This window comes from Larus michahellis, chromosome 4, assembly GCF_964199755.1.
Source record: "Larus michahellis chromosome 4, bLarMic1.1, whole genome shotgun sequence".
Lineage (NCBI taxonomy): Eukaryota > Metazoa > Chordata > Aves > Charadriiformes > Laridae > Larus > Larus michahellis.
Window position 1 is genome coordinate 78359341 of NC_133899.1, and position 26267 is coordinate 78385607.

General features: G+C 44.0%; 2 protein-coding genes and 1 long non-coding RNA gene across 13 annotated transcripts in view; 1 reads left to right on the top strand and 2 right to left on the bottom strand.

Moving 5' to 3' along the window:
• Positions 1-7998: 7998 nt before the first annotated feature.
• Positions 7999-26267, top strand: part of LOC141742744 (uncharacterized) — a 30071-nt gene continuing 11802 nt past the window's right edge. For 2 of the 11 annotated variants that reach the window (XR_012586828.1, XR_012586826.1), the window contains exons 1-5: positions 13639-14049; positions 17118-17324; positions 20695-20801; positions 21397-21620; positions 23087-23185. This is a non-coding gene — a long non-coding RNA (uncharacterized LOC141742744). Of the gene's footprint in view, positions 8383-12558; positions 13358-13638; positions 14050-17117; positions 17329-20694; positions 20802-21380; positions 21621-23086; positions 23186-26267 lie in introns of those variants that run through there. The other 9 variants (XR_012586831.1, XR_012586829.1, XR_012586835.1 and 6 more) reach the window with 7 other exon arrangements.
• On the bottom strand, positions 9363-13514 carry MYOD1 (myogenic differentiation 1). Its single transcript, XM_074585806.1, has 3 exons — positions 12757-13514; positions 11170-11248; positions 9363-10543 (listed from the first exon to the last, which is right to left on the bottom strand). Exons 1-3 carry the CDS (start codon positions 13315-13317, stop codon positions 10293-10295), a joined length of 891 nt encoding a protein of 296 aa, XP_074441907.1. The 5' UTR covers positions 13318-13514; the 3' UTR covers positions 9363-10292.
• LOC141742743 (ferritin light chain-like) lies at positions 18189-24397 on the bottom strand. The gene is made up of 3 exons (XM_074585807.1): positions 24114-24397; positions 21316-21462; positions 18189-20009 (listed from the first exon to the last, which is right to left on the bottom strand). The coding sequence occupies exons 1-3, from the start codon at positions 24294-24296 to the stop codon at positions 19506-19508; spliced, it is 834 nt and encodes a 277-aa protein (XP_074441908.1). The 5' UTR covers positions 24297-24397; the 3' UTR covers positions 18189-19505.

A 26267-nucleotide genomic window follows, 5' to 3' on the forward strand; every position in this document is an offset into this window, starting at 1 on the left:
TAATCAAAAATTAAATACATTTCTACAGGTTCTTTTAAAATTGTTCTCTATATCATAGGCATCCTGCCTGTTAAAAAGTGGAGAAAAAGATTACGTTCTGTGTCATATATGTAGAAGTATTTTAGTTTCTTATTTTCTTTATCATGCCGAACCCCTGAAGAACTCTTCAGTATATGAAAAGGTCTTCATGCAGAAGTACTACAGTGGTGCTGTGCTTCTGTAGCCCAGTTTGGCCACTGCATGATCCAAGCAGAGAGATGTATGCTCAAAAGGACAGTGCACCGCAGAAAATGTGATGTGCAAAGTCAATGAAATTACTGTCAGTTTTCCTGAGTGTGTACTTACACAGCCCTTAGGAGGTCGTTTTGCCTGTGTTTTTGCCTGTATGTCCACAAATATATATAATTTTCATTGGGGCAAAATTCAGATGATTACATTTGGATTTCTAGTGGATTCTTCTGCAGCTTTGTTTCCATGTTATGTTATATTGCTTGTCTTATTAACTATTTCTCCCCTCCCAAGCTAAGACTGGGTAGGATCTGCACAATGTCGCTTATATTTAGCAATGTACTCTGAGGTACTTTGAAAGAGAAAAATCATGTTTATGCACAAAGGTTTGCATTTTCAGCCACACCTGAAAGCCCAGGAGATTTAAAGAGGATTTGATACAGTTGAAAATCAGGCTAGAGATGGTACATCAAATTATGAATTAAAACTTTCAGAGCTGAAAATATAAAAATAATTATCTCGGTTAAGAAAAAGTAAAATCTTTTAATTCACTCTGATCAATTAGTGTTAGTCTTTAGAAAGCAAATGAACATGTACATAAATAGCAATGGGACAAATTAACAGAGGAGTCTTGTGTGCATAGACATCTGCTCAGCCAACCAAAGTTCCTAAAGATTCAGCTGCGAGTCTGGAAACCTAACCACTGGTGTCTAAAATAGAAGACATGGAAATAGATGGGGGGTTGGTTTGTTTGTTTGTTTTTCTCTTTCTACATTGTGCAGTTTACCACAAACAGACATAAAAAAAAGGCCACGGGTAATGGTTGTGATCAGGGATTGCTTGAAGGGCATATGCCTTCACTCACCACAAAGCAAAGACATGTCAAAGACATGTTGCTTCAGCTACAGAACATACATGCAGGAATCACTACATACCTAGCAGCTGTGAGGATTAAGTAATCTGATCAATATTTTCTGTATCTTTTTAAAATAATAATTATTTGTACTTAAAATAAGGAATAATGTTTTGTCATCCACATCTGAGGAATATCTTTTTTTTTTTTTGTCTTTGTTGCACAGCGGAACTCAGAATTCTTATTGCAAAAAAAAAAAAAGCCAGAGAGCAGACGAGATAAAATGACAGATTCAGGTAAAACATGAGCAGCCAGCTTACAACAAGCAAGTTCAGTGCGTGACAATCTTCCTGCTCTTCCCTAGGGACCGGGCAGGACTGTTCAAGAAGGAGCAGATGGAAGCAGCTGCCAACAGATGCCTGCTGGAAAAGATTCAAGCCACGGTACTTGCTGGAACTTGGGAGTTAGTAATGGCCTGAGCTTACCCATTGAGAGGTATGTACAATTTAGACCAGACACCTGTCGGTCAGTTCTTAGCTATGAGAATCAGAAAAAAACTATTGTGGAACAAAAGACATGTACAGGGCATTCTCTGAACAAGCCATCAGAGTTTATTTCTCAGAGAAGTCCTATGGTGAGAGGAATCTTTAAGCTGCGGTTGCTCATAGTACTAAAGATAAAAGAACACTGCTGATGTATTTTTCGTGATTGTGTCTATCCCATAATTCATTCACTCAAAATGGTGGTTTCTCTTGACCTTGAGCTAAGATTTAACAGGTGGGGAAAAGATAAAATTAGGAAATCCAGTGACGCAATGCTGGTACTTTTATGTCTTCTTGCGTATTTTCTAGCATACCATGAAGAATAATAAATGGCAAAAGCTAAAGAGTCCTTGGCAAATAAACAAAGAAAATAGCACCCTGTGATATTTTTACCTTTGCTTCCCCTCACCACGCACACTGTTTACTCCCACAGAGTTTGAAATATTAACCCAGCATGTTAATTTATTTCTTCCAGAGTTGCCCTGGCCATTGGATTTAACATCTCTTTTGGAAGTACTTCAAACCAAATGGCTGGCTCCATCTCTAGCTTTGTTAATTAAGCACATTACTTAGTTGCTTTTTTCATATCATTTAATGTAATTGGCATTTGTGAAGCTTTTGAAAGGCATGTTTGGGACTACGTTTTGTGCAGCTGGCTTAAACTGCATGCTGCATGAAGTGTCTAGCTCTGTAGAGGACAGCCTTTGAGAGTGTAAAGCATGTGTGCTCAGCACATACCGTGCTTCCTTTCCAAAAGGAACAAAAGTGACCAGTGTGACACATGTTTCTCCTGAATACATTTGTATTTCTATGGTATGGTATTTGTAATGGGAGCATTACGTGCCCTGTTTGAAGAACAGGACTCCCTCTACAAGCTGTTGTATAAATGCTTTGCTTTAAGATGATCTTCATCCTAACCACCTTTAGGCAACCTTGACACATAGGCACAAAAGCCTGTGGTTTTTCACATAGAAGTGCATCTTTGCAAGCCATGAATTTGGACTTGCTGTGGTAATTCCAACAGATAAGGGTGCCAATACTATGTCAACTGCCAATAAGATTGATGAATTTACACTAGGTAGGAACTCCAGTTGTCTTGGTGTGACATGATATTCTGTACCTGAACTGAGGAAGAGTTAGATATAAAAGTTTAGGAAAGAGCTATATATGTACGCACTAAAAGAACATGTATGTGTATGCACTAAAGAAATTATGACCAAGTCCTCTTTTTTCCATAGCAATGCTGCCCTCCAGTGGTCTAGGAAAAGAGCATACATATTGCTTATTTATGGCAATAATGTAGTTTCCATTTACACTGTACCTCTGTATCAAATGTACCTCTTAGTATCACAGGTACATGGGTTGTCTAGGCTCCAGCCTCAGGAAACCCACAGGTGGCATTTGTAACAAAGGTATTCCTAACAAAAAGGTATTACTTTACCAGTACAGTGCTACCGACTCTCTTTGTAAAGAACCGACTAAAAATGAAAACTCTTTCTCGCAAATGGCAAGATTGTAATAGTCTGCCCCACAGTGACAGACAAAACCTCTGACTTCAACCAACCACATGTAAGAAAATGGTCACAAGTTGTATGGACATGTCTCTCAGGACGTTTGTTCCCAAATGTGATGGATTGTAATGGAAAAAAAACCAGCCTGGCCTGCCATTCGGTCAGTCAGTCAGACAGAGAGTTCTGCAGAGAGTGGTTGTCAGTGAACCATGAGGATCCTTCAACCATGAGAGCATGAATCGCAAGCCACAGAAAAAAATACAAGTTCTCCAGGTTTTGTCTTTCAGTTATGGCAGCCAAGTGCATTTGTTTTAGGATTCAGAAGTAAAGCATCAATACCAAAGAAAAGAATGTTGTATGGCCAGAGTATAAGGTAGATGATCTTTAGGTATGTAATCTCTGCCCTTGCTTACCTTTCCCTTGCGTGGCTTCAAACGCTCTTTCCAAATGTGCAAGATTGCTTCTCAGCTTGTCCTGTTCTACACCTGCATGTTAAGCGGAGGTTACCATGCATGCTGAGGTGATTTGCACCCCACTGAGGGACTTGGACACCAGAGAATTGCATCCTGGTCCCACTGTCATCTCCTGTTCCTGCGCATCTGCCCCACCTGCCTTCTGGTAAGCAACCTATCTCCCCCCCGGGACCATTGCTTGTGACACGGGCCATATAATGCCTTCAAAGACCTTCCATTTTCTTTCTCCTTTTCTCTTTCTTTTTTTACTTAAAACAAAGATAAATAAAATTTGCTCAGTAATAAAAAAAAAAAAACAACCCTTACTATTCCTACAATATTTCTGTTTCTGTAGAAGGCTTCTGGTAAGGAAAAGCTTGCCTTTTCCAACATATTTTTCCTGCTTTTCCTAGTTTATGGGGCTCCAGGTGCTGACTGAAGACTGTGAATATTTTTACTGTTTCCCCACCAACAAATTTTCTGTTATAGAAAGATGAGAAAAAAGAACGTTGAATTCACCGAGTTCAGAAAGAACTGCAATTTACGTGTTATCCAGCAGATGTTGCTGTTGGACCAAAAAACGGCTCGAGGTCAGTTCAGGTGGGTTAGGGAGGACTGTATTACAGGTTTCAACAGTTCCAGGATTTTATCCAGCATCTCCAGACCAGATCTGGTCCCTTGAGACTGAGAGACCCCCTTTTACAGCCACGGACTTGCAACACTAGGTGACTGTGGCTGACACAGACCTCTGAGTGAATCTGACTCCAAGCAAAAAACCAACAACACCCCAACCACAATCACGGTCTCCCTCAATCTTCTGGTTGAGTGGGTTATTGTCTGTCTGAGTTTTTAATAATTTTTTTATAAATAATGGAAAGCTTCACTTCATAGACAGTATTTGCCTCCCTATTGATGCACATTCACACATTGTGTTATTCAACTCCGCATTGGGTTATTCATCGACTCTTACATCAAATAGCACACTTGTTGGTGTTGCTAAGATGCATGTAGAAGATAAAAATTATTGCTGTTTTAGAAAGAAAATATGTTCAATGCCATGGTGACTGTATTATTGGGAAAACCCTGAGGTTTTCTATCACCCTGTGGTTACAGGTTAGGTCAATTTTTACTATTAAGCTTACAATATTGAGGTCTTTGTTCAGAAGTGTCTGTGTACACAAAAGATAAATTTCTGGGTCTCCAGGGAAATTTCTGGATTCCTTCTACTGGCCCATGTGGCTTTATGCCAGACGCTCCTGATTCCTGGTGGAACCTGGGTGGGAAAGAACTATCTGGAGGCTCTTCTGTATTACACTAGGGACCATTCTCTCCCTCATTAGCCCTAAACTCTCAAATATTGAAAGGAGAGCCATTGGTGTCCACTTAATAACATTCCCAGTTGTGCAACAAACCTTTTGAGAAGGGAACGTGCTGCATAGATCAAGGAGATAAAGTCATGACTGTTCAACAGATTTACTGGAAAACAAGTGATTTGAAATGCTGAGGGAGGGCGAGCTGAGAAGCGTTAGTAAATAGTGCTTAATGAGATACTCAGGTATGCCTCACGGGACGATCCCTGGGATGTTCGGCCTGTTCTCTCTGTCCCACACTCTCTCACACACGCTGAATGCAGATCGTGTTGTCAAAGATTTGCACTCTGTACGAAGACCGTTTTACCTACTGTTATCAAAGCCAAAATTGCCGTATGCAAGTTATGCAAAATGACCTTCATACCATCTCCTGCTCGCACAGGCTCCATGTCAGCCACACATTTTGGAAATGTTGTAGATTTTCAGCATTATTATGGGAATAGTTTCTTGTTTGTATTTTCAAGATCAGGTGAGCGGTAAAGCCTGCCAGCTCGTGCAGCGCAGTTGTGCTCAGGGGATCGGCATATCCAAAGGGGCTGGGATAGAAATGGGTCAGTGAGCAGAGCACGAGCGAAGGGGCACGGCAGGGAGTTTATGTCATGGCTTTGCAGTGCTGCATGAACACTATCCCAGGCAGTATTACATGCAGTAGCTTGAAACTCTTCCCACTGAAGCTGGAAGTTTCCCCCCTGATTTCAAGGAACAAATTAATATTTTTTAAACGGAAGGGAAATATACATTTCTTCTCGTTACCATTTGGGTGCTATGAGGTACAAATGTTTGCTTGTCTGTTCACTTTTGGATGTAGTTCTTCTGAAGATGATAGTACTGCTTTTGTGAGTAAAATGAGCAGGTTTTGCCCTCTTCACAATTTGACCCTTTCGAATATTTCTGCAAAATACAAGCTGTAAAATGAAAACTGTCTTTCCTTGCACTTTCAGTGGAGTTTTGTAAGGTCTTTATCTTGTGTTTTAAATGACAAATCATTTAAAAGAGCAGCATCTGGTGCAAAGCAACTGCCAACTTAATATTTCTTTAATATTTGTAGATACAGATGATAAAATATTTTAAAAGGACCGACATACAAGGAATGGTTCATCTATTTCTTTTATCCAAAATCGAATTTTCAGTATGTTAAAAATTTCTCTATCGGCCTCAATGATAATGTGGGAAATGGTGTATAACATTGTTATTTTTAAAAAACAGTAACTTTATTGCACTTTTTTGTTGTGAAATACTGAAAGTAGAAAAAGGATCCTCTTCATTCTCACATTTGCAAATGATCCAATGAAATTTAAAATCAAAGTACTTAGTATATATAAGTGAGGTATAAATGTATTCCTCTCCACTTTTTCCATAGCAATAGTTTGAGTAAGATAAATCGATAATACTGGTTTTCTCATGCAGCCCCGCTGGGGCTTTTTTAAGTTACCAGATGAAATTGAGTATTCCCAAGATACACATTTATCTTTGTGTTCAAAGACAGCTACTTTCTGTTAATTATTTGTAGCTGCATGGCTTTCCCTTTTGAGGTAGCATTCCATAGGAAACGTAAGACAATTCTAATATCTTTAGTGAAGAGCTCCAAACCCACGGTGAGGCAGGCTCCGTGCTGTCCCGCCGAGGCAGCTCGGGGAAAGGAACGGTCTGGTTTGCACTCACCCCGTTTCTCCCAGGCTCTACAACTCAGTGCAATCTGCGGGATTTGGATTTTTTAAAATCAGACTGTATTTCTTTAGGTGCCCCATCCTGCAGAATATTGAACTGGAACCTGTGTGGTATAAACTGGTGGTTTCAGGTTATTGGTGTGTGTTTGAAACCCATGCTGGAGTGTTTCCCAGACCAAGCTAGACTGCAGTTTGTCTTGTAGGATCAGCCCTAAATGCCTAAATACACCTTCAGGAGCCCAATTTAAGAACAAAAAGTTTGTAAATGTTGTATCAGTCATGTATCTGTTCTTCAGCTCTGCTTATGTTCCCTGCCACTGTTGGAACTAAACTAAAGCTCTGAATCCAAATATTTCCAGCTTTGAAATATGTGCACATAGACTGGGATATACTGCTGTCAGTAACATGCCGTCCTCTTGATATACAGGGCAGTAGAGTAACTTCAGGCATTTGTTTTAAATATATTACCTTAGAAATAGACAGGAAGAAATTGCACAGGGAACACATTTTCTTTATTTAAGTTCAAAAATAAATATAGCTGTAACCTAAACGTGCATTTATCAGCACTGACGCCCTTTGGCCTTACTCCAGTGGACTTTTCTCACTGACATCAATGGGAAAAAGATGGGCTCTGCATAGGAAATCTGTGAATGTATTTTTTTTCTTCTTCATCCATCCATCTATTTTGGGATGTGCTAAATGCTTGTTCTCTGTTGTAACATTAACATCAGTATGTGGAAACTTGGGTTGCTAAAATAAATCGGTGAAATGCAATATACATGACTTCACATGGAACTGCATGTACATTGTTGAGCACAAGCACCCCATGTCCACCGTGCTGTGCCAGCTTTACAGCCAGGTAAAACCTATTGTGTCCCACAGAAGCGTGCTGGAGTGAGGCGGGCATGAACTTTGTGCTGCCAGTATGTATAGGGTCACTGTACTTCCTGAGCTGGCAAAATATTTCTTGGTTGCCATTTACATGACAGTAAAATTAATACTTTTACTGGCCTCAGAGTATGGGCATGGCAAGGTTTATGGTATTTTACAAAAGCTTCTTTTGATCTTTTGCATTGTGGGCCTGATTGAGTGTTTGCTGGAGGCAATGAAAATGTTACTGTTGATGTGCGAGGCATTGATTTATGAGGCTCTGACTGTCTCTCTTTAGTTTTTGTAAGTTAGTGATATTGGCTTCAAACTAACCCGGGGCATTTTTCTGACCTTAGTAGAGACCCTCCTGATTCACGTTAGTATGAATTAGCACATTCTCAAGTTCATTTTATTTCTATTTTTAATGGAAAAATGAAAGGGGTAAGCTCAACCTTTATGGTCTGGACTGTTTTCTGCCCACAGTGAAATCAATGGGAGACCTTTACAAAGTTGGACTTTGATGCAGACGTTGAGGGGCCAGTCCTGCCTCAGAGTCCCCTCCGATCTACAGGAGCCTGGCCTGCTCTGCAGTGTGGTCCTGTGCCTCGATGCCGATTTATCATCTACCGTGGTCACAAGCGCACAAATGAGGAAGGAATCCCTGTAGCTGCCACCTTCCCTGCCCCTCTGGCTTCAGATAAGACAGCAAGCTCAGAGCATGCCTCTGCCCCAGGAGGAAGGAGAAGCAAGTGCATTGCTCTGCTTGACACAAGGCGGCTCACTCTTCTCCTCTCCATGGAGCATTGATCTTCAAGGCCCCCATGACTAAAGGACTGGGAAACATTCCTATGGAATTAGCTGTTCCCTCGTTCTTTTTCCTGCTTAAGAGGTAAGAGCTGCACAAATTCCCTCATTAATAGTCACCTAAGAGAAAATACAGCAATTGATCTGTCATCAAAGTATTTAGAGCTGATGACGATATCTGGGTTGGTTTTGGGGGTTGTGTTGCTTGGGTTTTTTCTGTGATGTTTAAACAAAATCCATAAATCACAGGGATATGACAAGAAGTTCCAATCAAATATGAGAAAAAACTTCTTTATGGTGAGGGTGACAGAGCACTGGAACAGGCTGCCCGGGGAGGCTGTGGAGTCCCCTTCACTGGAGACTTTCAAGACCCGCCTGGATGCAGCCCTGAGTAATGTGCTCTGGGCAATCCTGCTTTAGCAGGGGAGTTGGACTAGATGATCTCTAGAGGTCCCTTCCAACTCTGAAAATTCCCTGATTCCGTGAAATGGGTTGTTTCATATTGGCTGTAGCTGATGGTTATTCTTGTCCAAATGTACAGAAATGCCCTGCTGGTTACTTACCAATGACAACCTGCTCGGGGCTTAACATTTTTCAGTTTCATGGCAAGCTTGCAAGGTTACACATATATACTGAATGAAACATAGCCCACTGGTTATTTTTAGAGAGGCTCTAAACAAGAAGCAAATCCCTGGAGTAGTGCTGCCAGAGATGCATAAAGTTCAAATCCAAATTAAAACTGCCTATCTTTGGCATGAATTCCAACCTGAACTTGAGGAAAACTGTGATTTATACCTTGAACTTTTTGACAAAAAATCCTTTGCAATGATTTGCTGACACCTGAGAACATATGAACATGGCACAAAGACTTGAAAATTAGAACTTGAATGAAAAATATAAACATTTGTTCAAGAATGTAGTACTTGGTCTTGTGAGATACTCTTGTATGACTTCAAGTTATGGTAGCTGCACTGGAATTTGGAGAGTCTAATTTATTGTGATTCCTAGTTCTAATGCATCTTTGTAAGATCAAGTCCTATCATGTAATTGTAAACTTTGGGGGAAGGAAGAGAGACATGCTGATTTACCTTACAGATCTTTTTAATAACAACCTCTGATGCACAAGACTTGGTTTAGAAATCACCAAGATAGACTATGAAGAAAATAGATCCCTTTTCAGCAATGTATTTATGCAAAGTAGTTGAAAGTAGTGCAACTGAACTATGTTCTTGATTTCTTTGCTGAATCAGAGCCTGTATCTTCTTCCTGCCAAGGCAGCGATCTTAATACCACTCCTAAATGCACTAGTAATTCTAGAAGCCCTAATGAAAGTCAAGATAACGCCACAGATTTTATAAATAAGGGTCTTTATTTAGAATACTGTTGAAAACATTCTTGGCAACCACATCGTATAAATATATAAAGTTAAAGTTTGACACAACAAACCAAGCAATATTAAATATTTTTTAAATTTTCCCCCCTTTTTGTTTTGTTTTTAATTTTTGCTTTGTTTTTAATTTTTGCTTTTGTTTCTTTTTTTTCTTTCTTTTCCTATTTTTTCTCTTTTTTTTGCAAAGCAACTCTTATTTACAATTATACAAAAAGGTTTATAAAAAATGGTCCACAACCTTATTTTGGCCAGAACAGGAGTAATAGGAAGGATGTGTCATGCCACTACTGTCGTAGATTTCTATTCTCCTCCGCTTTCAATAGCCAGGCTCCTATTCCCCAAAGCCCAGATTAAACATTGGCCATTTCATGGTATACAATTTTATCTCTAGACATATTAAATAACTTTAGTTTAACAACCAATAAATAACTGGGTGTATTTTGAAGTACTACAGGTTTGAAAAGTTATACATTTGAAGGAATTTTGAGTGATATTTTAAAACTGGAACAAGTCTTAAGAATTGTCTCTTCAGTCTTAGAAGGCAGGTCTCGGAGCATGGCTGAATGGAGCAATTTGTTTTCACCGCAGTCCAGCTGGACCTGCCTTTATAGCACTTGGTAGATGGGGTTGCTGCTGCCGTTATCTTGGGGAAGTGGGGTGCAGTTGGTGGGGGAGGGAATTTGGGCTCCGCTATCATTCAGACTTGCTCCTTCTGGGGGGGAACAGGGACTCCCCTCAGCAACAGTTTCCACTGGAGGCAGTATAGGACATGTGGAGTTATCTGTGGAAATCCTCTCTACAATGCTTGAGAGGCAATCGAGGCTGGAAACAACAGAACTCTTGCCATGCTTTGGATCTAAAAAACAGACAAAAAAGGTGCTCAATTTATCCAATGGATACTTAATGTCAGTAGGATGCAGTTCTTTCATAAAACCCTAGGAAGTGGCTGACAGTATGCATCTGTGAGCATGTAAATTCAGAGGAAATGAATATTGGTGAAGAACACCAATAATCAGAAAACAGATACTGTAATTGCAAAATGGAAGAGAGCTCCAACTAAAGTATGCTACTTTTGGAGCAGGGTGGATCCAGGGCTTCGGTCCATAGAAAGGGAAGGGAAGATTTTAAAACAATCAGCAGTTTCTCCACTTTGGATCAAGGACAGATAGAGTTAGAAGAGTCTTCATGCAAAACACGGTTAACACTGAAAATTAGTTGCAGGGAGAAATGTATTTTTATCCAGCTGTTATATTGGCAAAATAAGAAATGCAGCTATAACATGTCCCCATACTTGCAAATACATCTAGAGGAAATCCAGCGCTTCTATTAGCATCGACAGCTTGCTGGCTGAAAAGGCAGGTTTCTCTTTCAGCCCAGATGGGGTCAGCTAAACAACTGGGGACAGAGAAGGCACGGGGAAATCTGCTGCCTTGACTGCCTCTGTCTCCATGTTTCACACAGCCGTTAACGGCACATACTCACCATTGGGTGATTCTGTGTAGTAGCTGCTGTCATAGCTGTTTCGTCTGCGAGAGCTGCAAGGAGGCCCGCTGTACTCCATCTGGAAAGGAGAGCAATCTGATTGAGGGCACTGGTTGGGGACAACGTTTACTGAAATCCCAGGAACCCCAATTTCGTATTTCACTCCCTAGTCTGTGCCATCATTCCAGTACTGGCTGAAACACCAGCAAGTTGTAGTTTCTTTGAATGAGGTAGAACTTAACTTTGCTAGAAGGGGATTCACCCCAGAATATTTTATGTGGCACAGCTGTTGCAAACGAAAATTACCATTGTTATTGCATCAAATGCTGTAGGTTTACAAATGAGATGAGCTTTTCCAGCATTCTGATCGGATACTGCCCTACACTTTACAATTTACTTTACTGCCTCAATTTACAACTGGGAGACCAAAGGGGGAATGAGTCCTTTTTTGATTTTAATTTTTGAAGGTTTTTCCAAATATGAGTTCTTCTTAAAAAGACTCTGTCTAGCTTTGTCCCTTTTTATTTCCTTTAGTTTCTCTTCCCATTTCCATTTTGTACCAAAAAAAATACCCAAACACTGACCAATATATTTGTTTCTAATACTTTAACCTGCAATGAAATTACTCTTTCTGACAAAAGAAAAAAGCTGTATTTTGAGGAGAGGTCATTTGTGTAAATCTCTCCAATCTGCCAACTATCTCATGATTGCAGATATTCAACTCATTAATGATTATACCCACCACAGCACAGAAAAAAAAAATCTCAGGTCTTAAAGTGCCGTGGATATCCCGTCCCAGACAGCTGTCCTGCACTCCAGTCACCACATCCCGCCAGCCCAGAGTCAGACCAGAGTCCGAGTGTATAGTCCCACTGAAAAGGTGCAGCGATGAGACACCTGTCTGGCACCCACCCTTCTCCCCTCCCCATAGTGTACAAGCAGGACTGAAAGCCTGGGGTCTCCTTCCTATTGCTGGTAAACGTCTATGGAGGGGATGGTGAGAGGAGAAATGGAGAACCTTTTTCTTAAGGGTCAAGACAAACAACTCCTGTTGCTTAGAACCTCCTGCTGTTATCATGACGAATCACAGAAAACAAAACCCAGACTTCAAATCAATTCCCCTGTAACTACCATGACCAAGCGGGACCTTCCTCTCTGCTGTCCTTAGAGGATTCAAAGGTAATGACACAGCAGAAGATGGAAACAGAGATGCCCCAGCAGCTATGGGAGCACAGGCAGGGCTCAGACCTCACCATGCCCCCAGGTATCCATCCCAGGCAGCTTCCCAAAGCCAGCAGCTCTCCCCTGGCTCCCCCAAGACAAAGAACGACCTGCCTAACTTCTCATCCCAGGGAAAAAGTGTTTAAGAGATTTTTTCTTCTTTCCCAGAGATCCTGGCATGTGGGAACCCCACCTCCCTTTGCTACTGGAGCTCAAGGCATAAAAAAGGACTTTGTCTTCTGCCTGGGGAGGTACGGAAGGCAGCTGCTATCAGAAAGGCAGGAGGAGGCGACTCGCCCTGCGCAGGTTTGGACCGACAGTGTCCGGGGCGCCTTGGTGGCAGGGTGTCCTCCCTGGGGCACTCACCATGCCGTCGGAGCAGTTGGAGCGGGGGCTGGAGGCATCCGATTCCCCACTGTAGTGCTCCAGCACCGGGTAATAAGCGTCCTCCTGCTCCCGCAGCAGCGCCTGCAGGCTCTCAATGTAGCGGATGGCGTTGCGCAGGATCTCCACCTTGGGCAGGCGCTGGTTGGGGTTGGTGGAAGTGCAGCGCTTGAGGGTCTCAAAGGCCTCATTGACCTTGCTGAGCCGCCGCCGCTCCCTCATGGTGGCAGCCTTACGGCGGTCAGCATTGGTGGTCTTCCTCTTGCAAGCCTTGCAGGCCCACAGCAGGCAGCGGCCGGCCTGGTGGTGCCCGCTGGGCGCCCGGACGTGCTCCTCCTCGTGCGGGTGCCCATGGTGGTGGCCGTGGTGATGCGGGTGCTCCTCGGGCTTCAGCAGGCCCCCCACGTGCACCAGCCGGGGGTCCAGGTCCTCGAAGAAGTGCATGTCCGACGTGTTGAAGCACGGGTCATCGTAGAAGTCATCAGCGGCTGTGAAGGAGCAGAGGGAGCCCTCCGTCATCTCCATGGGGCCCAGTAAATCCATGTGGGCGGCAGCAGAGGAGACAGCAGCTGGGCCAGAGAGGGTGAGTGAGGGGGTCAGAAGAGAGGGGGCTTCGATGGGGCTGTTTGGCGGCTGTCACCAGCCAGGCGGCTGTGCGGAGCGGGGGCCCTCGCACGCTCTGCCAGGCGAGGCCACCAGCTCTAGCTTCTGCCACCGCCGACCCCCTCCCCAGCCGCGCCGGTCCGGGAGCGCCACTCAGGCCGTATTTATGCCGGAGCCCCCCCGTCGCGGCGGGTCGGGTCGGGACGGGGCGGGGCGGGGCGGGGGCCGCGGCCGCCGGAGCCCCCGGGGGGGCGGCGGGGCGCGGTGTCCCGCGGGCGCGGGGCGCCGTCGGGGCGCAGCTGCGGGCGCTGGGGCTGCCGCAGAGCTAACGCCGGCCGCTGCCCGGCTGTCTTTTTTTTTTTTTTTTTCCCTTTTCCTCTATTTTTTTCCCGCTTTAAGCAGCCCGCCCTGCCCAGCCGGTCCGTGGAAGCCAGGCTTCCCGATGCCCGAAGGTGCCGGCAGTCTCGCCCCGGGGGACGGCGCCGCTCCCCGCTTCTTCCGCACGCCGCGGCGCGTTTCCCGGCGCGTCCCGGCCGGTGGCCGGCGGCGGTGCACGCTTCGCGGCAGGGCAGCGGCAGCGGTTCCGCTGGTTTCTCCCGGGGAAGAAACCCCCCCAGCCCCGCGACAGGTTTCTCCGCGCCGGCCGCGGCTGTGCGTCTCTGCGGCCACAGGGTAACTACCTCGGGGGCGATGGTGAGGGCGGACGGTGCGGGCGGCACCTCAGGGCGGCGGCGAGGCTCCGGGGCCGGGGTCCGGCCGCGCAGGGCCCGGGGACACCGCGGAGAGCCGGGGCCGCGCCCGTCCCGCGGGGGCAGCGGGTACCGGGGCAGTGGCAGGACGGAAAGGTCTTGGCTGGGGGGAGCCGCCGGGGCGGCCGCGCTAAACATGGCGGCCGCCTGGTGGCGCTGCGCTGGGCACTCGGCGGCGGCGTGACATGGCCGCCTCTAGGGGGGGGTAGCGGCCCGCCGGGCTCCGCCGCCTGGGCCGCCCGGCGCCGGGGGTTCCCGCCGCACCTCCGCGCCCTGAGCGGGGACTGCGGGCTGGGGCAGGTATTAGGGGCTCAGCTCCCGCCGGGTCTGCGGGCCAGGGAGGTGAGGGAGGGAGCGGGCCCGTCCGTGAGGGCCGTTACTCCGCTCTCACCTGAGGGAAAAAAAAATTCCCAGCCGGAAAAGCAGACGTGTCTGTGTCCCGTGGGAGCGTGTTAGGCTTTTTCTGGGGAATCGGGGTGTCCCTGCCCACGTCTGAGCCAGGTAGAGGTCAGAGACACGCACCGAGGATGGAGAATGTTCAGCAAGACTCAAGTGCAGTTACTGAAACTATTTGACCTCGGAGCAAAAAGAAGCTGTGTGGGAGGGTGAGGTCTGGAGAGGCTGAGACCAGCTACTGCCTGAGCAAGCTGCAACCATATTTATCACAGGAAGTATTTGATTCCTCCAATAAAGCGATGCAGTAATGGTTCAGTCATGACGTACCGGAGGCGAGCTGAGGCCAGAGTTACGTTCAGCTATCACTTTAGCAAATGACTCTTTTCACATGAGCTATGATGTATAAATTTGCGTTTCAGGTTCCTCTTTCAGCTCAAGCCTGTGCTTACCTTTATTCTGAAATCTTTGAAGAGATTGACTTAACCTCCTGAAGCAGCATGTTGCTGCACATGTAGTTGCACTGCTGGATTGCTTGTGCAATAAGAATTTGTTATTTCCAATAACTAGCAGTGGCAGAATTTGTACCTTGGAGAGATGGGATGGTTTTTGGTAATGTCTCTCAAGGATGCTAGAGTTTTTACTCTGTTTTTGGAATATCATTTGAGATGAGAAATTAGGTGGTTGTTGTTCCGATATTGAGGCACTTCAGCAATGCAACTGTGTGATTTCATTGACTTCATGATTAAAATAGTTCTGGGTATTTTTAATGTACCATGAGCTAAAATTAATCTCCATTCTGCAGTTATAAATATTGGTGAAATTTCAACTAATTCAAAATCAAAGGCAAAGCTCACTCTTCTGTGGGACGAAGGGCTGACTGAGAGAATCTGCAAAGGTAGAAAACATCCCATCAATGGTCTAGTCCCCAGTCCTTGTGCCTATGACTTTTTAGAGGGGCTATTGTGATGGTGGCTTCTTCTGTTGTTAAATGATTTATATTTTTTTTGCAAAAAGTCCTATTATGCCGTCCCCATTTTCTACTTACTTAAGTGTCTTTGAGTACAAAGATAAAAACTGTTAGTCACATTCTGTCATTATGCCCCAAAGATAAAATTGTTATTTAAAGAAAAAAAGTATATGTTTTGGGCTCCGTACAAGTTTGTTCTTTCACTGTATCCAATGCTGAAAAGCGATATGTCCCAAGGAGATCAGCTATTGACCACCCTTACACGTCTAGAAGTGTATCTCCCAGCTGTTTCTGAGAGGCAGAGTAGCAAACTTGTGAAAACACTTCACTGTTATTACAGAGGTTCTTTGATCTAGAAGGAATGAACAGCTTATTATTATTTATTTTTAAATCTTTATTGAACAGTTAAAAAAATAAAAATAATTTGTATTTGAAATAGTGCTAGGTATACAATAATGCATAATAAGTATAAATGAGAAATAGTTGTATGCTGTAACTGAGTGTGTAAATTGGGATATCAAAGCTTAGTGCTGGCTGTGCAACCCACTCAAGATGCTTAAACCCTCTCCAGATCATTGGTTTCATTTGTGGACAAGGTAATTTTACCTAATATTTATCCAGTGTTGTAGTGTATTCTGCCACTAGGTTATATATGACCCCAGGAAAAGGCACTCTTGAGACTTGTGCGCATAGTGGTTACCTGGGGCAAAGTGGTAACAAATGGTGGGACTTGGACAAGCAGTACAAAGAGACTGCCAATAATTGCCCTGAATGCACTTAAGTGCATGAATTCACCGAAGTAAAAAAGTCAAAAGGCGGCCTTGACCAGATGGTGAATTCCACTTGGAGTGATCTTCCAGTGAAGGTGCCCTTGAGGACCCCTTTCCTGCTGCTGCCACCAGAACTAACATTCACATTCCAGTATCATTGCCAAAGATGGGTTTGTCCAGAAAGATGTTGCCTTGTGTGGTGCGGCCTGAAAGAAAAGGTCCTTGCAAAGAAGAAATCCTGAGGTGCTCTTCTCAATTTTTTATAGCCACAGTGGAGAGGATGAAGGACAGCGTGATGTCCACCTAGAGACTTTAAGTGAATTCCTCACTCTGAGAGTAGGCAGCAGCAAGGGCCCTTTCCATGCAACCATAGGTAGTGCTTATGGCAAGAATTTAGAAGTATGCCATAGTTAGTACCTGTCTGGAAGCCTCTGCAGCCGTAACTCATGATTTCAGTAAAGATTAGATCCCTCCAGAGCTTCCAGTTTGGATGCTGTATTTAGGGTATTGGTGCTGCTATAGCTATTCTGAGCTGCCCCAGATTGTGCGTTTGGATGGTTTGGGCGTGGCTTTGGAAGTACAGATACAGAGTGTGTGTGTAAACAAGCATTCAGCAGAGAGAGAGAATTTGTAAAGTTTCTGTAAGTGTTATTGCCCCTATACCTCTTCCACATTCATCCTTCGTCTCCTTTTTTTCAGGCTGAGAAGCATGGATAGACTCATCCTATAGACGATAGACAGATATTGTTAACAAAGTTGGAGATCATATTCACAAGCATCTTCTGCCCTCTCAGCAGAAGCAGTATGTGGACAAGAGCTTATCTACAGTAACTGATTGATTTCTCTTTTCTTTTTCAGAGGATAGAGACTGGGAAAATAGCTGATTGTGAGTTTATCTAAAATGAACAGAATTGTCTCTTCAGACAGAGGGCCCAGAACGTGTATGGAAAAGAGAGAAAGAAAGACCTAAAATCTGAGAACGTGTGGATACATTTGGCTAGAAAGATGAATATGAGAAGAGTCTCTGAGAAACAGACGTGGCAGTATATCAGGGAAAAAGAAAAGGCAAGTAAGTCAGTCTTGCTTTGAAAATGTAAATGTTGGGCTCTTTGTTATGTCGGAATTCATTTAAAGTAAAAATCTTAAGTGCTGGAAACAACGGAGGAGGCTGTACCTACATTTCAGAAGGTCACCAACTCTTAAAAGAGAAGACTGTTGTAGAAATAGGTCAGACGTTACCAGTAGTATTTGAAGTGGTTTTATATGGCACTAGTTTATAATTCCGTTAGTAGCTTTGCTCCGTTCATACTTACTGAGATGTATTTTAATACTGAGAGGGAGGGATTCCATTGCTCTTATTCATGTTGAGTTGCAGTCAGTGGAACTAATTGTTGAATAAGGTATGCTCAGCATGAAGATGGGTGATGGAATCTAGCCCAGATGGAAATATATTTTAAACTACTGCTGTATTAGAGAGCAGCCATGTCAACATAGACAAATCTAGCATGTTGCTAAAAGTGCTTCAAGTCATTCTTGTGGCACACTGCAGTTTTTTTTACAGAGGAATACAGGGGGTGTTTTAAAATGATGCCCCACGCCCCCAAGATTGAATTGTATTAGCAGAAAGATTGGGGAGACATCTGCATTGTAATTGTCCTGTGCTACAACACCAACAGAAAGTAGGTGGGCTAAGGCAGTTTTGCAGAAATGGCTACTTAACAGCAGCTGTCTATAAAAGCCAGTTTACTGAAAATGTTTCATTGTGCAGCGTTCTTATCTTAATGCAGTTTTCTGACATTTATTTTCATTCTGTGGTTTACTCTCCCATCTTGTGCAACTTTCTTAGTAGTAGAAAAGTACTGGTGCAGTTTTATATACTAGCATGCCTATGTGGTAAATTGAGGAATATAATGTAGATGCAAAGTGCCATTTTTAACTGAATTTATTTTCAAGCATAACAGGAGTATCGCTTACAGTATTACATAGAAGTATGAGACAGTCTTTCAATTAAGCAAACCCTAATTGCATAAAAGATGTTGTACATAATGACCAAAAAAGCTAGCTGCAGGCAGCTGATCTAGCCAGTTGCTCTTCTTAGGTGACCTTGGTAGCCAGTGTACAGAAAGAGATGCACTCCCCTGTAGGAGATGAATGGAAGGAATTTGGACACCTCTGAACTTTAACCAAGCTGGCTACAGTAAAAGCCTTAGATGTGGTGGTGCTAATAGCCCCTCTAATTGAACACTGGCCAAACTGAAATGCAAAACTAATGAGTGGCCACGCTCTATGATGCAACTCTAGTTAAGTGTGCTGCATTTTCACTAGGATCTTATTCCTCTACTGAGGACCAAGATAGGGAATACAAGAAATAGTAGTAGTACCATAATTTAGTTAGCTGAAATAGGGGTCTGTATGGTAGTTAAAGCAACGATCCTAGGTTAAGTCTGGACAGAGCCCTAGAGTTAGTGTCTTCAGTGACACTTGCAAAATATGCACTAGAACCTGTAAAGATCACTTCTAATGAGAACCCGTAATTTCCCCCTCATCTGCTTTCTGATGATGAGAAAAGCCAACTAGGCAAATAACTGTAGAGAAACCCAGCACATTGTCTTATTCCCACCGCTGAGGAAATGTTTTCATCCTTCATCTTGGATAAGTATACACTGAAAATAGCTGGGTGATAAGTAAATTAATTAGATTACTTATTTAAATTGCTGCTGTGATCGAAATAAGACAAGATAACTTTATTTTAAAACAAGTTTTTTAAAAAAGTTCATTATGTTAGTATACTTGTTAGTAATGTAAAATATCTGTTATACAGTAATATAAATATTCAATAATATAAAACTAAATCTTTAGATTTTCTGCCACACAGATGTTTCCTTGTACTGAAGTTACATTTTCATTTATTTATTTTTAATAAAAGTTATATATACTGTTAAAAATAATTTGCACTAACTAGTCCTGTTAGTAATTTAAAACAGAAAGGAGGCTTAAAGGCTTCTGGCTTCTAGGAAGAATTGCATAGATAAAAGGGTGACTAATGCTGGCAATTTACATAACTAGCAACCTTGCTATGATTTAACCAAAATAATGGTGTGGGCTAAGTTTTCAGCTGTGGCTCAACAGATGATGAGGGAACAGGTTGTAGAGCAGGAGGAGCGATACAGCATCATGTCTCCTGAGTTCTGGTCTCAAGTCCACCTGCTGTACAGGTCTGCCTTAGGAACTGCAACAGCCACAGCATTAAAGGCCCTCCCTGCCCTGCTTTGCTTTTGCGCCTGTCCCATCATTACACTGTGGCAGCGTGGTAGTGCAGTGTATGGTTGCATATATTGGCCCTATGCCATTTCTGTGCTGGAAAGATTCTCTCTGGGGTCGCTTCAGACCCTCTGCAGCCCCTGTACACTGCTGGAGAGGTGGGCAGGGGCTGCAGTGCTGACTAGACTCTGGCTCTATGCCTGTTCTGAACTCTTTCTGCAACCGGTCCATAAAGTAATCCCCAAGACTATTTCTGCCATCTTGGGAACAGTCAAGCCTGCGAGCATTGGTCAGTAGATCTCCCATCATCTTGATCTTCCGGATTTTGGGCCCGATAAATTGTTTCTTGATAGTGCTTGCGCTATGAGGGTCTGCATTTTCAATACTCAGGGCATAAAGCTCTTCAAAATATCGTATCATAGTCTTCCACTGTATCATTGCTAATTCCAGGGCTTTCATCAGACCAACTGCATACTCACAGTTTGGTTTCTAAAAACAAAGACAGAATTACATTTATTCAGAACAGCTCATTTTACTGTATTCATTGATGGTTTCCTGCAACTTACCTGGGCGCTCTAAACAAGATGTGCTAAGATTTTGCAACAGCTCCTTCTACTTTAGAGCATTCATTGTTTTTTTGCAGAGTTGAATGGCTGTAAACATACAGAAGTGGCAGAACCCAAGCACTTTTTCAAGTAAGAGAGATTTAGGCAAAGCTGCTGCTTTGCCTGAGGAGAGTTCTTACACCAGGAGACCCTACCGCAGAATCACAGAATGGTTTAGGTTGGAAGGGACCTTAAAGATCATCTAGTCCCAACGCCCCTGCCCTGGGTAGGGACACCTTCCACCAGACCAGGCTGCTCAAAGCCCCATCCAGCCTGGCCTTGAACACTTCAAGGAATGGGGCAGGCACAACTTCTCTGGGCAACCTGTTCCAGTGTCTCACCACCCTCACAGTAAAGAATTTCTTCCTAGTATCTACTCCAGATCTCCCCTCTTTCAGTTTAAAACTGTTACCCCTTGTCCTATCACTACGCCCCCTCATAAAGAGTCCCTCCCCATCTCTCCTGTAGGTCCCTTTTAAATACTGGAAGGCTGCTATAAGGTCTTCCCTGATTCAAACTGAATATATAGAAACTTTTCAAGATGGCCTTTTTATTTTTACTTTCTACAGCTTAACAACTGCTATGATAGGCTAAAGAAGAGCATTCTGTATTAACTATTTACAGAATACTAATTTGGAAGAGAAGAATCAGCCCCTTGGGTCTTCCAACAAATGAGGTGGGTTTGAGTTATTCCTTTGTACCTGTGCAAGCCTGACTCAGATCTCTAGTTCAGATTCTATCTTGGGCTGTGCTCCAACAGATCAACTACTGCCCCAAGCTGGATGTTTCTTTTACCTCCTTCCTTACCACCTTTCTTAGGTGCTAATGGCTTCTATTTAATTTAAATGTGAAGGAGACAAATGGGTTGTTTCAACACAGTTTAAGTAGTGTTATTATTCATTACAGCACATGGGAAACAGGAGTCTCCAGCTGAGTGAATAAAAAGGGGACCATTCTTCATGTTCTTTTGGGCTAGAAAGCAGCTACGTAGAGTTAGGTCTGTATGTCTGACAGTTTCTAGGCATCACAATCAAGAACAAAACCTTGTACACTAATATGACAGGGAAATTACATCTGGAAATCCAAGAGTGGATGAATGCAGAGATCTGAAGTACCAACAATATAATGCAAGAAGTTAGAGTAATTGCTGCAGATTGCAGCTGCTTGAAAGCTTGTTGTCTATTACCCACCTGGATGGTTTTAGAACAGTAATGGCCACCTCTTTCTTGCTGATATTTCATTAAAGCCTCTGCAGCTTTTCTCTCTTCCAGAGCTTGATGCAAGAAGAACTTGGAAACATTTGGTAGAGCCACATGCGACTGATGAAAATATTCACCCTAAGCACACAAAACAGGAATGTTAAGATTTGCTGGAGATGGGACTGAGTTGCAGCAGAACATGGTTTTATCAGAACTCCAGAGACCCTTCCAATGGAAGTTGTTCTACCAGCACAATCACTCTGAAGACCTTAATCCAAATTTCTGCAATAAATGAAGTAAGTAGTTACAGTCACAGAATCATAGGGGTTGGAAGGGACCTCTGGAGATCATCTAGTCCAACCTGCCAAAGCAGGGTCACCTAGAGCAGGTTGCACAGGGACGCATCCAGGCAGGTTTTGAATGTCTCCAGAGACAGAGACTCCACCACCTCTCTGGGCAGCCTGTTCCAGTGCTCTGCCACCCTCAAAGTAAAGAAGTTCCTTCTCACATTTAGATGTAACTTCTTGTGCTCAAGTTTGTGCCCTTCTTAAATGAAAAAATCTCTTTACTTCTACTAGAACTTCTTCTGTCCTTTAATACTAGACAGGTAACTGTAGTACTGATGTCCTCTCTCAACAACAGTCAGAGATCCTCAGAATATTTTATTTATGAGTGGTTGGAGGTGTGTGGGGGTTTTTTTGTTGTGTTTTGTGTGGGGGTTTTGTTTGGTTTTTTTGTGGCTTTTTTTTTTTTTTAAACATAGTCTCAGAGCAGGGAACATCAAGATTTATCCCTTCAGGCCAGCATTCCAGTGAAAAGTTAGCTTTCAAAGGTATGAGAAAGATGAGACAGATACCAAAAAAGAAAACAAGCACAACTTTGCATCTGTTTATCAGCTTCATTATGGATAATGTTATTCCAAAATAAAGAATACTGCTACTGAACTATACTGTATATACCTTTAATATCATATGTAGCTTATGCCTAGGAATACTTCAGAAGTAATACAACCCTAAACCCGCTGCAGGCCTTGTTTTACTCTGTATGGGAAAGTAACAGCTTTAGCCACTGCAATATTTGACTGTGCTAACAGATCTATCAGCTCTTACATTAGAAGAATTTTATCCATGGTGTTGCTGTCCCATAAAGAGAATGTATTAGAGACAGGTAGTGAAGGAGAGCTACCAGCCACCAGGTTATACTAGCTTCAACACTGGCTCTGCGCAGCTCCGATGTTGAGGAGAATGAGAGGCAGCAGCTGGGAATATGCCAAGAACTGAACTGAGGGAGCAACAGCATCTTGATCTTGATCTGCTGGTTCCCTAAACATGCGCATGCAATGCAGCACAGCTTTTGTCTCTCAGACACACTCTCAATTGGAGTACTGCAGATCCAGCTGTTGGCTTGTGGCCTGCCTAGGAGGGGGTAAGGAACAAGTATGTGCATTTCATAAGTTTTTCTGCTTCTTATTTTCTTCACCGCTTTCATCTATTACCCTGCTTAAATATTAAATACCTGTGTTTCATCTATGTTGCTCTGTTTAGAAAAAATGCAGAAAAGTTACATACACAAAACAAGTTTATGGTTTTATCTTATATTTTTATGGCCATCTGGGATACCCCAAACCTGTGGCACACATACACGTGTGTGACCCTAAACCATACAAGAGAAAGTACATACTGGAATGTTTTATTAAGAACATTCATTGCAATATTTGCATAATCCTTTTCCTGAAGTCAGTCATTCATGTTTTTGTTGACAGAAGAGTCAAGACTCAGGGTTTTATAACCAGTTCCTCAGCACGAACCTCCTGCCTGACTTCAAGCAGAGCACCAGTTACTGCACCTGCTAAACTGTTAAGGTAAATCTTTTATATCAATCATTAACCATTTAAGATGTTCACATTTATAGGTTTGATTTATCCACAGTCAATTCCTAATTGAGCTTTCTCCACCCCATCCAGCTGCCAATCACTAGCGTTATTTTAATCCACATGCTTAACAAGCAGAGGTTTTACTGCATACTTAAGTTTTTATTGGACTAATACTTAACACCAAGCTTGATCAAAGCTTGGGGATATATTGAATATAGCTTGTGTTGCTTCTCAGTGGATGCTTGGCATAAGAAGGGATGGCATTGATCATTTTGGTTTTTGATTTTAATGGCTTTCTTAAACTATATGTTGCCTTAATATTTGATATATAGCCAGACAATTTTCACAGCTATGTTACACAGTATCAGAGACAAATGTTTTAATTCATGTCCAATGTTCCTGCCTGTGGAGCAAAAACCCCTCAGCCAACCGCAACATCCGCAAACTCTTATTTCATCAGTTAACCACACACGACTATTTTACATACAAAGTTTGTGAAAGAGCCCCCCAAGAGTTATACTCCAAACCTGTCAGCGTCCCTGTTCCTGTCCCTCTTTCCACAGGCACAGCTCTGTTTGTGAATTACCCAAAACACACGAGTGCCCGATTCATCACCCACTTGTTCCAGACCTCGGTCTCTGTTTTTCTCGCCCCGTCACCGGCCGCCCCGGGGTAAGCACCCGGGCAGCGGCGCGGACGCCCGGCCTGCGGGCTCCGGGGGCGCAGAGAGACCCCAAATCCCGCTGGGCCAAGTACCGGGACAGGCACCGCTCTCCCGTCCCCGCCCGACTCCGAAACTCTCTTGAGCGCCGGCGGGACCTGCCCCGCTCCCCGGGCACCTCCTTCCCCGCCGCCCGGGCAGGGCCCTCGGCCGCCTGCCGGGACCTCCGCGCCCGCTCCCGGCCCGCCGCCTTACCAGCGCCTGCAGGCAGTAGGCGAGCTCCAGCAGGGCGCCGGTCACACCGCAGAGGCCTTCCTCCACGGCGGGCGGGAAGCTCTGCCTCACCCGGCTGCCGGTCAGCGGGCGGTGCGCCGGGCAGGCGGGCAGCGTGACGCGAGGCCGCTTGGAGCGCGGCTCAGCCATGACGGGAGCCGCCATGGGGCAGCCGCGCCGCCTCGCCGCGCCGCCTCATATAGCCCGGGCACCTGGGACACACCTTGCCGCGCACGGCGGCGCCGGGCCGCCCCCTCCCCGCCTCCCTCCCGGGGTGCGTGGGGCCGCCCGCCCACGCCTGGGGACGGTAGGGGGGGGCCGCGGCGGCCGCCGCCATTTCGTGCGTGCCCGTTGGGCGCTCCCTGCGCCCGCGGAGCCTCGTCCCTCTGGGCGATCTCTGCCGATACTCGCCGGCCTGCGCGGCGAGCAGCCGGCGGTGGGCCACTCGGCAGGTGCTCACGGCAGCCCACGAAGCACTGCGGCAGGTCGCCTCTCGGCCCTAGCGCTCGTCCCCTCCCTCTGCCAGGCGTCGGTGGCCAGGGCGCCAAGGGCCCGCCGTCATTTCTACAGCTTGCTTGAGGGACGGTTGTCAGGGACGCCCACGCTTAAATATCTCCTTTTAATAGCGAGGGATGTGCGAAAGCGCAGTGTGAGAGTCCAGGCCGGAGTGGCTGATCGTGGCTTGTCATGGGGAGGGAGCAATCAGTAAAAAAATCTTGGGAATTTAACAGTGTATCTACATGTGGCTTGGCTACAGCGTAAATACTATCTTTTTTTGATTTAGACCGGAAAATGTTTATGGTCTGGTCCTATCTGGGCAGATTAAACCACCTTCAGTATTTTAGTAATTTAATAATCATCAGTTTGTGCAGTAACTTCAAAATACAGGTTTCTGACTTTTTCAGCTACTTTACCATATGGATGGAGCTCTGTGTGTTTCTGCTTGAGCATTTATTTACCTTCAATAGATTCAAGCCAGTGGAGTGGAAATATGAGTAATCTGGACACCCTTCAAATTTGTTAATTTTCTGTTCAGTGACTTTCTGTTTAGTAAGTTTAATGTTACGTGCCATTCTGTGGAATATTTTTCTAGCAGATCACACCACTCCCCCACAAACCCAGGATGCTAGGGGCAGAATTTTTACTCTGTTGCGCGTTTTAATTGTTATTGGATCTGACTACCTAGAGCAGAACACACATCATCTGGGAGTAGTCACATAAAGATGTGAGAAAATTGCCCATGAGAAACTTAAGTACTTCTAGTTCAGTGCCTCTATCTTGTATGCTATTCAGCCCTCTTTGTTTACTGTAATTGTCAATTTTTTCATTCTTCTAGTTCTTCATGCTGTAGTTAAATTAGAAGTTTCAGCAATTAAAATGTAAAACTGTTCTAAGTTCACTTTTTTAAAAAAACACATGTAAGCATATGCTCATTTTAAGCATTTGAGTAAAACTGCATGTGAATAAAGTATAGCTGTAGTGTTTGCAAGGCTAAAGTAAGTACCTAAATTCATAAATTGCAATATATTTATTGACAAGACAGTTTAACAATAAATTACCTTGTTCTGAAGTTCTCAATAAGGGCCCTTTTTTTTTGCTGGGGCACTAGGGACTTTTGCTGGGAAGATGTACTTCTACCAGTTACCTTTTAGCTCCTTCCATTACAACTGTCTTTGTTTTAGCTGGTAAAATAGTGTTTTATGATCCCAGAGTAATCCTTTGACAGCCTCACAAGAGGAAGAGCAAGTGTGGTGTCTGTGTGTGTGTATACTTGATGACCTCCTTTCTGTACACAGTCCAGATAATCTGAAGTGTGAAATGGCAATAGAAAGCAAGTTAGCTAGTGTCTCTGTGGAAAAGTTTGTAGTTGTATTTTGTTAGTTGGGCGTTAATGACAATAATTTTTCATCTTATCAGCTCATAGATGCTTGTATCTGTATTAGTGGTCTCCTGATCCCTTGGAAGTCAGTATTAAGTTATGCCATTTCAGTGATGGAGAACTAAGACACAAAGACATTTCTTAAGGCCACCTATGATGTATGAGCCTGATCTGAAAACTGACTCTAAATTTCCTTAATCTCTGTATGTTCTTTAACACCCTCTTTTTATGAGAACACTGTTAAAATTATTTTGCTT